Source organism: Aspergillus chevalieri, chromosome 6, assembly GCF_016861735.1.
Source record: "Aspergillus chevalieri M1 DNA, chromosome 6, nearly complete sequence".
Classification (NCBI taxonomy): domain Eukaryota; kingdom Fungi; phylum Ascomycota; class Eurotiomycetes; order Eurotiales; family Aspergillaceae; genus Aspergillus; species Aspergillus chevalieri.
In genome coordinates, this window is record NC_057367.1 from 1,003,218 (window position 1) to 1,016,567 (window position 13,350).

A 13,350-nucleotide genomic window follows, 5' to 3' on the forward strand; every position below is an offset into this window, starting at 1 on the left:
GGAAGTCTAGGGAGGCTCTTGGCGCTATGGACCAATAGAAGGCGGTAGAATAGATGTACAGAGTAGAATTATGCAAGTGATGCAGAGAATCGATCAGTTCGATAGTACGTATATAGTTACCAGTAGACTGAATATATACCATGCAAAGGATTCTATACAACCTTCAATATAAATCTGCACTCCACACATATGTCTCCTATCACCATCCCTACTGCTATGTACTGCATATCTCTTGCATCACCTGCCGGAGTCGGTCCAACACTTTCTCCGACTCCTCTTTCCGGAGCATCGCATTCGACGACTTCAAAGCCAATATAATCTTCGTCGGTCTGGGATACACAATCAGATAGACTGTCTTGAATGGTGGGATTTTAAAGTACATATGGGGCAGCTTTCGACAGTGCAGCTGGCCTATATGTCGTTCCGGTTCGGGGTTGAAGTTCTGGAATTTAACCACCGAACCAGGGAGATCGGCGGTGGGATCTCCCGGCCTTTGGAACATGTCCCTCCAGCCAATAGTCTCAAAATCAATGCATTCCGCGTGCTGAGACTGGATTGTCTGAAGCAGATCGTATATAGAGCGTGATAACATGGTCCGCGGAACCCGTACCGGGATCACATTGAAACATGGACCGACTATGTCATCGATTCCGGGCAGCGACAGGTTGCGGGTATTGACAAACTGACCAAAAACAAGATCATCTGTGGTTTCAGTGAACTCCTTCAGGACAATTGCCCATGCAGCTTTGATCACAGTGGCCATGGTTATCCCAGACGGGGGTGTGACGAGAGGCATATCCACTTCAAAGGCTATTCGTTGCTCGTCTGGTACTGGCACCTCCCCGACCGGAGCCGGTGTGATCTTGGAGTCTTTGAGAAGGTCTTGCCAGAAGTGGTACGCGGCGGGTTTTCTCTGCCGGGAACACTCACGAGCGTAATCGGAATAATCGGATACAACGTCGATGTCCCGGCCATCGTAAGCAGTCCAGAGGTCGGATAGCATTCTTGGAAGGCAGACCGCATCGTACTGGGCATGGAGAATCCGAAAATGCAAGATAAAATGCTCTGGTGCATCTTGAATTAGTTTGAACTCCAGTTTGGGCTTATCAGCGCGATGTGGCTGCTGCAGATCTGCCTCGCGGTAGGCAAGAGCACAGCTCAGCGCGTCTTGGTCCATCGAGGCGTAAGCAGAAAAGGAAGCATTTACATGGCGCAGAACAACCTGGAGCATTGTGTCACGAAATGGGATAAATACGGAACGCAAAATGGTATGGTTCGTGACAAGGGCTTGACACGCGCGATGGAGCCGGTCTGCGTCAACAGGGCCTGTTAACTCAAACAGATGATAGTCAAGTTCAGGCCATGCCGCCATGTACTCCTGCTCCTCATGCGTCGGAAGAACGTCCTCAATATCTTCAGCGTCCCAGGACGCCGGGAGATTGGAGAGAAGGTCAGTTCGTAAGTCTGCGAATGGGTCCGTGGCGACATCGTCTAGCGCTAAAGCTGCGCTGTCACTGCTGCTTTTATCACACAATGCAAGCTTAGACAGAGATGGCTGCCGGAGCACATCAGCCACGGTAATGTGCAAATCGCTCTTACGGACTTGCGTTACTAATTGGCGGGCAAGGATTGAGTTGCCCCCAAGGTCCAAGAAGTTGGCTTGCATTCCAACGGCGTCCAGCGGGAGCCCAAGCACTTCAGTACAAACTTGTTGGAGAATGGTTTCCTGTTTCGTGATAGGATCTTGGTGGGCAGTCTCGTTAGAAGTATACGCGAGGAGATCTCTGCGGCATAGCTTCGATGCTTTCTCGCGCAGCATTCGTCGATGCAGCTTGCCAGTAGGCGTCCGTGGTAGAGCTGTAGTCGCAACGATGGCTGATGGAACCATAAAACTGGGAAGAACTTTGCTGAGGTTCAGCAAGGTAGTTTGTGCCCTTTGGCGGAATTGCTTGCTAGGACGGACAAAAAGGTTTTCGAGTCGGCTGTGTTCTTGCAGTGATGGCCCAGGTTTCTCCACAGGCACAAAGGCAACCAGAATTGGATCGCGCTGCGAGTCGTCAGATGGAACAACCACCTCTACTACAGCTGGCTCTTTGGTGTTGTCAAATTGCGTATGCAAATGGTATTCAATCTCAGAGAGCTCGACGCGTTGGCCGCGGATCTTGATCCGTGTTCCCTTACGGCCAAGCAAGTTTAAAGTTCCGTTCTTTGGATTGTATCTGACAAGATCGCCAGTCCGCAGGAACCTGCCACGACCATCCGAGCGGATCTGCTTGAGCCAAGCGGGATCCTCCACAAATGTCATACGATTTTGCTCCTCGTTATCTATGTACCCCTTGCTCACGCAGGGCCCTTCGAAAAGCATCTCTCCTTCAGCACCAACGGGCATGAGGATATTCGGATCGTGACGACTGACTATCCAAGGCGTGGCACAGAATGGCCGGTTGAACTTACAACTATCGCAGCTTGAGTCATCGCGACTGGTGAACATGCCACCTTTGGAGTTCTCGGAAAGTCCGTATAATGAGAGAAGGGAGATACCACTTCGTTGCCATTTGGTTACCTCGGCTGCACCCATAGGTTCACCCACGGTGATCAAGGTCTGTAGTCCAGGGATATCTGCAGGTTCCAGAAGGCGAAGGACAGATGGCGTTAGCTTGGCCCAATTTGCATTGAGGTCACGGATTGCACCGGCCAAGTCGTTCTGCAATTGGTCTTCGGATGGCAGACAGATACAGGCGCCCTGGGTAAGAGGAGCGATTTGGTCTGTCAGACTGATAATGAAAGCATGAGAGGCGAATTGGAACACGCGCGATTGAGATGTCAAGCCGGATTGTTCGCAATAAGCATCGAGACCGCTGCAAAACGCCGTATGATCCATCACGAACCCCTTGGGCTCGCCTGTGGAGCCGGACGTGAATCCAGCGTAGAGATTGTTGTAAGGTCGGACGGTCTTAATCTGTGAATTGGCTGTGGTAAACGGGATTTCATCCTGCTCTTGATTACCAGGTACCATCAAAACCGGGACCTCGAGCTCTTCCGCGACTGCATTGTGCTTGGGCGACACCAGCAGCACCCGCGGTTGGGCCTTGCGGCACATCAGGGCCAGACGCTGCACGGGCTGTGAGGCATCCATCAAGGTCAACGCTCCCCCAGCTTTCATCACAGCCAAGATCCCGACGGTCGTCCACATAGACTTTTCCATGAGCAGGCCGACAAATCGATTTGGCCCGATTCCAGCTTTAACCAAGCGACTGGCTAGTCTGGACGCTTGTACACCCAACTCGGCGTAAGTGAGCATGCCATCCCAAGCACAGACCGCAGGTGCGGATGGCTGTTCTTCACAGCGTTGCTCAATGAGACGATGGCATAGTATTTCATTGCGCTGAGGAGCTGTCGCTGTGTTCCAGTGGAGGATCTTTTCGAGGCCTTCGGGACCTGTCCCTTGTAGCTCAGCCAGAGGCGTCTGAGGATTTTGTATAATACGAATGAAAACGTGACGCAGTTGGAACAACATGATTTCAACTGTCTCTCGTATGAGAAGCTTGCTGTCGAATATGGCCTGGATCTGCGTCTCTTCTTTTCGAATGTGACAGATTATTGCGAGGGGAAATGGAATCTCGCTCTCATCAGAACTTCGACCGCCATCATTCTGAATAATCAAAACATTCTGGAACCCATCTAGCTTTCTGTTGGACTCGTTGGTGATTTCTATCGCCTGGTTCAATGCCGCCGTAACTGGTTCCTCGCGTTGAAGCCTCAAAGGGCATGGCCGCACAGCCGATTGCGACTGCGCGAGACCAAACAGAACATCGTCCGAATCTGTATAACTAGCCAGCACTGTTCCCCACGCCACCGCTAAGATCAGAACCGCGTTGATTACGCCGCCATCATCCTTGTGACTTGCGATTGTCAGGTGGATCCTCTCTGTCGTCGAAACTTTGTAGCCATCATGCGGCAATCTTGGAAACGTTGACGGCTTAAAATCTTTCAAATCGACCATTGTTCGCTATGTTTCGTCTTATTCTCTTCGTGAAAATGAAGATCAGTTTTCTGTTGCCTAGCGTACGAAGAGTATTTGTACTTGTACATGCTGATAACACGCTTTCTCCCGCCTCTGAAACATTACCCTTGTATCCGATGTACTACAGAGCTCTCTGATCTATGTCAAGGCCCCGGTCCGGTTCTTCCTAATAGTAACACAAGTACTGCAGGGCCTCGTAATAGAAGTATCTTTCTGTGCGACCCATGGCGCATCCTGTCTGCAGGAATGATACGCAGAATTACGCGGTGATGACATCCCGATATACTAGCACCCTGTGTGCTTGCAGATATTCTGCCAGATACGCCATGGATAATTGCTATCTTACTGGATACGGAGTACATTATACATTGTACTATCCTTCGAGGAGGGTGTGTAAAAGAAGTGTGCGAGCCTAGTAGACCCCGGCATAGCAACAATGAAATATGCATGCTGGGCAGTCCCATATTCTAAGCATGAACAGATAGCTATGTCTATCTCAGACTCAGTTATACGAACCAAACTCCCGATCCGCACAAATGAAACCATCAAATATTAGCATCCCTCCGCCCAGTAAGAATCCGATCATTCGCCGTCTCGCCCCTCAAAATCCCAAACTTAGTCTTAATCCAGTTCTCACTCGTCAAAATACCCTCCTCCCCAGCCACCGGCAAAGACGGCCCAAGCAAGGGTACCATGGGTGCTTGGTTCTCCGGGCGCATCAAGAAAGCGAAACTATACCGTTCATTCATACCCCTCCCGGGCAACGAAGCCACACGGTGCAGGACACTCCGGAACAATCCACCGGTCCAGAGACTCATCGCGTCCCCGAGATTAACCACAGCGTGATTCTGCTTGGGCATGATGTATAGCCACTCATCACATCCATCTGGCTTGATCTGTAGTCCCGGGGAATCGGCGAAGAGCATGGTCAGGGAACCCAGGTCGGTGTGTGGTGTCTGGGGGACGCGGAACTCCGAGTCTCCGTCGCTGGAGGGGGCGTATTTGAGCAAACGGAGGATGTCCGGGGCTGGGGCGTCGGGTCTGTGGAAGGTGTCGAAGGAGTGCGAATCTGGGAGGTCGAGGGAGTCGGATAGGGAGCCGAAGATGTACTGGGCTATTTCGAGGCAAGTGAGAGTGAAGTTGCGGAGAAGAGACAGGTTGGTGTCTAGAAGTGGAGGGTGGGGGAACGGGTTGAAAGCTAAGATACCGTTTCGGGGGATCTATAGGCCTCGTTAGCTGAGGGAACGATAATCATGGCGGATAGTATATGACAAGATTATACGGACAGCATAACTTTCAAATCCATCGCGCTGGCCTTTGATGCCTCCAATGTTGCGGCTGATAGGTTTGTATCTGTGGTACGAATTAGCCGGTATTGGCAGAGGTAATAAAGAGAAAAAAGTAAGACAAACCCATTGAGTTTCAACTCTCCAATCTTGTCAACATCATATTGCAACTTCTCCTCCAGGTCGAGGTCGAACAGAGACCGACTCAGACTGTAAATGCCCTCAGTCAAATTGGCAAGGTCGAACTCATTCTGTTCCTCGCTAAAATCTAAATAAAAAATGCCATCCTCTGTGGCCGCAGCATAGAGTTTCTCTTTCTCTTCGGGAAAGCCTCTGCAGAGATCGTGAAGACGGATCGTCCTAAGGGGGGCAAAAAGCGAAGGTGCAACATCGAGCTTCATTGTGAGAGTTCCACTGAAAAGATAGGTATGGAGATTGTAGATACAGTCCGAATGAGAAGATAGACAGCCCTATATAGTAGTATATAGTGTGATACCACTGATACCCTAAGGCAGGGATAACCCGGTGCATCCCAATACTGCAGATGAAACTGTAAGCATCAATGCTTTTATCGGTCTAACCTCTATTTCTCCTGGCATCCTGGGATGGAGAAGGAATACCATTGCTGTTACGTACACCTTTATCTCGGATATGTGCATGGATTGTAGCCTTGACCGGTGCTGAAACTCCAGGGGGTATACAGAGTACGTAGTTGTACATGCAACCTAATACGTCAGCTACATGATGCACTCTTGAAACCAAATAAAGACACATTAAGTATGCTATAGCCTTGAAATCAGCTTACTATACTATAGCCCACGCCCGCGGTGATTATGGACCTGTCATTCCTTCAATTCATGCATATCCACACATTTGGTTCCACATAAACACCTATGTTCTCCTTAAGAAAATATTGTACCGGCAACAGCCCACCGGGAACCACAATATGAATGTGGTTGAGATTCTCCTGTAGCGAAATAGAAGCACTTAACTCAAAATCGATTTCCGTTCATTGCTACAATTGTTTGCTTGTTCCGCGTCAGCATGCTTTGCCGGGCAACTTTGATAACTCTCCACCCAGCCGGAGATGTTTGCGTAGTCACGAGTGAAAGGGTTTGCTCGCTGCAGGCCCTAGGCCGGAATTGGCCGTCCGGTCTCCGCTAGATATAGTCCGCTATGCCGACATGGAAATGGTTGGGCTTCATCATGGGTCGCAAAGGCGCGACCAGCTCCCGATGTTCGTCGCCAACGGCGGCTTACTTCATCCGAAGAAGAAGTACCTCTGCTTTCCCTGTTTGGCAACGATCGGGTCGGACGGAGACGAGAACAGCTGAGAGGGCATTTGGCGGGGATCAGGATTGACTAGTCGCAGCATCCTTCTGTTGCTCTGGGTAAAGGACCAATGGCTCTAACAGCAGAGCTTCTCGAGCAAGACATTGCTATACTCCGCGTGCGAGAACCGTATTAAAGCTACCATCCGGGAGGGTATCTAGCACCTCACCTTGCGATGTTGAGATATCGCATCATCAAGGTGAATAGTAGCGGCTTCCGGCCAAAAGAAGGGGACAGAATAACCAAGCCCAATGACGTGATAGCCCTCTGCTGGAGAGCGAGGGATTAAAAACGCTTGAGATAGTCGAGCTGCGATACAGGTTTAATAAAAAGGGTTGTAAATTCAGCTGTAAATATTGATGTTCCGACTTTATTCAGCTACGCCCCTATTTTTAAGCAGATAACAATTAAGTAAATGTGCTGGTGGAGATATCTATGAACTGACGACTCAGCTGTAGAAATTCTTGGTCAGTGGAGAAGCTGAACTGTGCATGTTCAGCAATAGGGACCAATGGGGAGCCAAAGGAAGCAATGCTCCACCTTGTACCGACTGTCATGATACATACAGAGTACAAGTTTATCGCTGCTCGTATTATTGCGTCGATTGGAATACTCCGGAGTACCATAACAGCAGTCAACATGACGCTAAACTATTTATATACAAAGGTGGATGCTAATTTACAGAGTGAAAGGACTACCAGATGCATTCTTACAGCCTATCTGGAAAGATCTATTAATGATCGACGCAATCATGTGCCGATCTATTACATATAAGTACTATTAAGCATCGTCCTTCCGCACACTGAATGCTGGCCATGCTTGACTTGGTCAGTGGCAGTAGATGTATGCCACGTGGAAAAGCCATATGGTGTTTGCGCTGTCAAATTGGATGCAGTCTACCGGAGCCAGTTGGTTTACTTGTACATCTCCATATCTTTTCTGACTCCGTATTCGAATACATGCATAGTACAATAATACCAGGGGTAATAAATGCAATGATTTGAAACATATTAGGCCAATCAGGTCGAGTGGTCAGATCTTGGATACCCGATAAAGTTAGCAAACATGTGGGGCACCCGCGTCGTCGGAAGTGGGTCCGAAGCGCCATAATACGACTTGTAATTTATACGATCAACAAATCGCACTTGAATATGTGGGGGATCATGTGATAGCTTCTGCGGCTGAACTTGTCCTTTTATTCAGCTCTTCAGCCCTCTTGATTTCGCTTCAATTTTTCGAATTCAACCTCGCAATGATCATGGCCCTCCATGGAAGTAAAATCATGCCTTGGGGCTATCGTTGGCGCTCCTCCCGATGGCTGATATTGTCAACAATGACCATTGCATTATTCGCAGGTAAGATCCTCATACCTCATCTGATTGTGCCGGAATGTTTCATTAACCGGGGAATAAAGAGACATTCCTATTTGGATTTCTAGTTCCCATACTCAGCTACATGCTGGAAGGTCGTTTGCAGCTCGATCCGTCGCGAACACAACCTCTCACCTCGACTTTGTTTACTGTCCACGGATTCGTTGGCCTCGTCTCTGCTCCGATTATAGCCCACTTTGCCGATAAAACACAGGATCGGAAAATACCTCTCTTGATCGCTCTGGCGGGATGTTTTGCAGGTACTCTTATGGTTGCCTTGGCTCGGTCGCGTATGTCGCCTTTTCTCCCATCTCAATGAGGCCTCCATAAGCTGACGATACTGGACAGTCGTAATTCTTTTCATTGGACGCGTTTTCCAATCAATTTCGGGATCCGCAGCATGGGTGGTCGGTTTTGCTGTGATGTCGGATGCAGTATCCATGCGAGATATGGGTAAAACCATGGGAATCGCCATGTCATTTGTGACTGCCGGTATTGTAGGAGGTCCCATGGTTGGGGGTACCATGTTTCAGCTGTTCGGATACTGGCCGGCCTGGTCAGTTCCACTCACAGTGCTGGTGCTCGACATCATCGCCCGTCTGATCATGATTGAACCGCGCTCTCTGTCTCCTCCATCATTTTCTGGAAAGCCCGACAGTGCTTCCGAGGAGACGACAGGCTTGCTTTCGGGGGACTCGCCTGGCAACCCACAGAATTCTAATCAATATGTCGACGACTACATGCCTGCCAAGCCCTCTAGTGCTCCTCTTGGATTCTATCGCGTTGTGCTCCGTGAGCCGCGCGTGTGGACCGGATTGGCAAGCCTTTTAATGACTTCTAGTCTCATGTCCAGCTTCAATACTACGCTCCCCGCACACCTCCGAGATGCCTTTGGTTGGGGAAGTTTGCCAATTGGAATGATGTTTCTCTGCTTGCAGGCCCCAGGCATGGTTTTGGGAGGTCCGTTTGGAATTATCCGGGATCGCTGTGGCTTGCGCATTCCAAACGCCATCGGCTGGTTTCTGACAGCTCCCCTACTCTGTTTAATGGGTATTACAGGGAACCCTCGTTTCCCGTGGGTTGGTGACGCTTCCCATGGGAAGACTTTGTTTACCTGCTGTATGATTGGATTGGGCACAGTCTTGATCCTGGTGCGTGGTGCGGGTGCTATTCAATTAACATGTAAGGTCCCTACTTATACAGTATCCTATAACGGATCCCTAACCCAACTATGTATTACAGGCGTGGTAAGAGAACTACAAGCCAAAGATCCCTTTATCTTCGGATCTCAGGGTGGCAGCTCGCGTGTCTTCTCTACATCCGAGGTGGTCTACAGCCTCGGGATGACAATTGGACCTTTGATATCTGGTTTACTCTACGAAAAAGTGGGATTTTGCTTGATGAATATAGTATTCGGTGAGTATAGCCCTGGCTTATTTTGAGTTTCTCTGCTAATGTCGATAGCTATCGCCTGTGTTGCCATGGCTAGTCTTTCCTTTACGTGGCTTGATGGTAGGCCTGAGCCGTCAGTCTCTGAGTCTTGAGGCTTGAAATATTATTGTATATAAGAATGTGAATAATCAGCAGCGGAATGGGTGGTTAATATTTGGTTAGAATATCATAAAAGCTACATGCTATACCCATGTCCATGTATTTGACACCCCTGTTGCCATGTCAAAGCCTTCATTTCATAAGACGGGGTGTAAGAAATATACCAGAGACAGAACATAGATGGACGAGAGTAAAAAAGAAAAGAAAAGAAAAGAAAGAAAGAAAGAAGACGGTCGATTGATGTAAAAGATTAGAATACAGGTGGGCGACATGACCATACTTATAGATCATCGCATAAAGAAAGTCTCCATATAGAACGTTCCGTATAGCTGCACTAAAAGCAGGCATTCTTTTGAGTACAAACGGATATATGCCTACACGTTTTACATCATAGTCGCAGGTCCGACAAGGAGATGGTTCCCTGGTTACACGAGTACGCAGCGTCCCCGAGAATAAGACAGCCCTACTAATTATCTGCGGACATGTATGAGCAGCATGCTATGTATTTGTTTTTGCAGTACTTAAAAAGCACATCTGATATGATGTTCGGTGTTACTCCAGGGTCCACCTCGGTCTCAGTCTTAATGGTAACTAGACACTATTACGTACATTATCGCGAACCTGCAGATTGACCTTCATTGCAGTGACAGGGAAGATTCTTATGAAAGGTCTGGACTTGCTGTATGCATAGGGAAGACGTCATTGTGCTGAAGTGTGATGCTTCGCATAGTAAGCATGCATTGATTCATACTGCAAACGGAATAATACTGATGCATACGCAGTCCTCGCGAGTCCAAAATAATCGATGATTCGTGATAAATGAGTGGCGCCAAGCAATTTCTAATGAACAAACAACATTTCAACGACGATCACTCCTCACGAACAACGGATGTAATCCAAGAAGCCCCATCACAAACCGCACACAGCCTACCAGGGCTGCATCGCCAAGTCCCCAGTCCCACAAACCGTCCATTGACAGCGTGGTATGTCCCAACCTTATGGCATGACATTGACTGTCCCGATCCGAGCATCACATCGTACAGGGGTTGGTAGATTTTGCGCTGTACGACATACAGGGTTAACCCCGGTTTCAGCTGGGCGTCTCGCAACTCCTCCAGCGTTGCTTGCCAGTCTGCGTGGCTAAGCTGATCGCCAAACTGGATGCCGTCACCTTTTCCGCTTCGAACGGGCTTTAGGATGTACTCATCTTTCAGCTGCTCCGACGCACGGGAGCAGTCGATCAGGTCATCCAGTTCCGGTGATCCCGGGAGGATAGTGGGTGCGATTCCTTTCTCGAGACGCGCCGCCTGCTCAGCTGAGAGAATGTTTCTCGTTACTAATGAGTTCAGCTCTTGCAGGATGATTCCTAGCATTCGCTTGTCGTGCGTGAGGAGGATTGCTCGCATGTCGTTGAAGCCCCGGAGACTGATTTGCCGCTTCATCTCGGGTGACAACGTGCGGAGTTCGCGCTGCTGAAGCTCCAGCCCGAGTTGGTGGATCTCTTCGACTTTCTCTCCACGACAAGGGGGGTTATCTGGAGTAAGACAGAATAGCTTGTAGCCATCATGTCCCTCCTGATGGGGAATCAACCGGAGACTGTCGGGAGTAATCAATCGCGTCTTGATACCGAGACGCTGGCAGAATTCAACAAACATGTAGACGTCAATACCACGCTCATTGCCCTTGACAATATGCAGTGGGTGCCTGCTATCGAATTGCCCAAGCAGACCTCTCAGAATCTTGAAAAGAGTCAGTTCTCTTTATAGAAAGGGCAAGCCATATTACCTACCGTTCCCGGGTCGGCTGCATTGATTAGTCCTCTTTGCTTAAGATCAAACACTGAGTATGCCTCTTGACCAAACGCAGCATGCATATATCCATTCCAGCAGAATCGGGCATTGATCTCACAGATGCGGAAGTTCTCAATGCCCGAGTCCGCATCGTGCTCCAAAAGGAAGTCCGGTCTCCAGGATCCTTGACATTCCTTGTATGATCGTAGTAGTCTGTTCTGGTGCAGCCACTATGATTTAAAATTCAGATGTCAATTTTTATCAATGCATTTTAGGAATTCTAGAGAAACAACGAAAGAGCAAAAAAAAAAAAAAAACATATCAAAGAAGCACTCACGCGCAGAAGATCCTCTTCCTCAGCCTCCAAGGGCATTCTCTCCGGAAACCGTGCTCCATCGTCCGTCCACCACCGCTCAATAATATCCTCAATAGCAAGAGATAGAGCTTCATGCAATTGGCTCAGTTGATCCAGATGCTGCTTCATCACCAGCACCGGATGGGGACTGGCGGAATCAAGTGATCCGTTTGGCCAGGAGGAAGACCAACTTTTGAGCGTGGACACATATCTTTGGCGATTCTCCTCGTGAGTGCTGGTATCGGTATCTGCTGATAGAAGGAGATACTCTTTCGTCTGCTGGGGCAGACAGATTTGTTGGAGGTGGCGACTTATTTCAGGCTTTCTCATGTTGACTGAAACTCAGACTGGTAGATTCTTGGTTAGAAGAAAAAAGATCAAGTTGACCATGTCCAGGAGGGCTTTATATAAGTTGCTAGGCCAGCCTGTAGTACAATGAAGAGTATACTTGCTTTATTAACAGTTACAACTTTGTATTGGGGTATTGTAAGTTTCACGCTTGCCTACATCCTACTGCACAATAACAAATAATCCATTCCTAATAAACGCGCTTAACAAAGGAATACCTGTACATCATGTGCAAGACAAGCCAGCCGGACCAAATGGCGTCGCATCCCATCGCACGCGCCGCAAATGACGAAGAGGATCTTTCACTTCATTTCTGGCATGCAGCCACCTTCTATTATCCATCATGATAATCGAGCCCCGCGGAAGACTCTGTGGTGTCAAGTTGAGAGTCTGCTCCTCTACACGATTACCAGAAAGTACGTCTTTGAACTCCTCCAATGACCTGGCTGCATTGTCTGTCAGGGGTTCCGTGATATCATCTCGAAACCGCAATTGACTGCAGCCTGGATACACCGCAAGCAAATTGCCCCTGATGTACTTCTGTCCAACTTCTTTGATAAATTCTGGGGGCACTGTAATCCGGTAATCGTGGCTTGAAAGCCCTTCCTGCGCAGACGGGGAAAGCAGACGCAGGAGACGATCCACTTTCAACACCGACAGCGTACCACCACCGTACCGATCGGGCTGCAAGACCTGCAGGGCAAAGTACCGTGGCGGGCTTTCCTCGTAGTTGCAGTCCGTATGCCAATCAAACTCCTGCATCGTCTCTGATCGAGCTTGGTGGCCATGACTTTGGAAACTCTCCGGGGTGGGACGGACGTCCCAGAACCAGCCTCGCTCCGCGCTATGGGTTATGGGTAGGCCGTGATTATGGTGTTCGTTGAGATTTGAGAGCAGAGTCTGGAGGAAGTGGCTGTTGTCGTCTGCGAAGCCGAGATGCAATTGAAGCACTCCCTTGTCTTTGAGGGCTTTGTGGATGATGCTCAGATGTTCGGCTTGAGAGGCACACTCTGGGTAAGAGACATTGATCAGAGGAACTATATCGGAGATCCTCTGATCTCCTGTCAATCGATTGGTCAGTATGTTAATGCATATGAATTTGTAGTCTTCGACTTCAACAGGCTTACTTATGGGAATATTAACGCTCCTTGCAGCCCAGGAACTAGATGTATAGAGGGAGCGAACAAGCCGCTGCATTTTTACAATCGAATGAAGCAATACAGCAGGAAAGATTGCAATATTACTACTTGTCCTCAACAGTAATGCTTTATCTCATGGTTCTTTAAATACACAA

General features: G+C 48.8%; 5 protein-coding genes across 5 annotated transcripts; 1 reads left to right on the forward strand and 4 right to left on the reverse strand.

Annotated features, from left to right (window-relative positions):
• Positions 1-214: 214 nt before the first annotated feature.
• nrps6 (putative nonribosomal peptide synthase) lies at positions 215-4,003 on the reverse strand (the record flags this gene model as incomplete). The annotated part of the gene is made up of 1 exon (XM_043281515.1): positions 215-4,003. The coding sequence occupies one exon, from the start codon at positions 4,001-4,003 to the stop codon at positions 215-217; it is 3,789 nt and encodes a 1,262-aa protein (XP_043138987.1).
• Positions 4,004-4,569: 566 nt separating this feature from the next.
• ACHE_60352A (putative oxidoreductase, 2OG-Fe(II) oxygenase family) lies at positions 4,570-5,711 on the reverse strand (the record flags this gene model as incomplete). The annotated part of the gene is made up of 3 exons (XM_043281516.1): positions 4,570-5,244; positions 5,311-5,377; positions 5,437-5,711. 3 exons carry the CDS (start codon positions 5,709-5,711, stop codon positions 4,570-4,572), a joined length of 1,017 nt encoding a protein of 338 aa, XP_043138988.1.
• A 2,386-nt stretch (positions 5,712-8,097) lies between these two features.
• Positions 8,098-9,556, forward strand: ACHE_60353S (uncharacterized protein; the record flags this gene model as incomplete). Its single annotated transcript, XM_043281517.1, has 4 exons — positions 8,098-8,302; positions 8,361-9,194; positions 9,255-9,428; positions 9,477-9,556. 4 exons carry the CDS (start codon positions 8,098-8,100, stop codon positions 9,554-9,556), a joined length of 1,293 nt encoding a protein of 430 aa, XP_043138989.1.
• Positions 9,557-10,432: 876 nt separating this feature from the next.
• ACHE_60354A (uncharacterized protein) lies at positions 10,433-12,038 on the reverse strand (the record flags this gene model as incomplete). Its single annotated transcript, XM_043281518.1, has 3 exons — positions 10,433-11,302; positions 11,353-11,583; positions 11,691-12,038. The coding sequence occupies 3 exons, from the start codon at positions 12,036-12,038 to the stop codon at positions 10,433-10,435; spliced, it is 1,449 nt and encodes a 482-aa protein (XP_043138990.1).
• Positions 12,039-12,281: 243 nt separating this feature from the next.
• On the reverse strand, positions 12,282-13,253 carry ACHE_60355A (uncharacterized protein; the record flags this gene model as incomplete). The annotated part of the gene is made up of 2 exons (XM_043281521.1): positions 12,282-13,117; positions 13,184-13,253. 2 exons carry the CDS (start codon positions 13,251-13,253, stop codon positions 12,282-12,284), a joined length of 906 nt encoding a protein of 301 aa, XP_043138991.1.
• Positions 13,254-13,350: the final 97 nt, after the last annotated feature.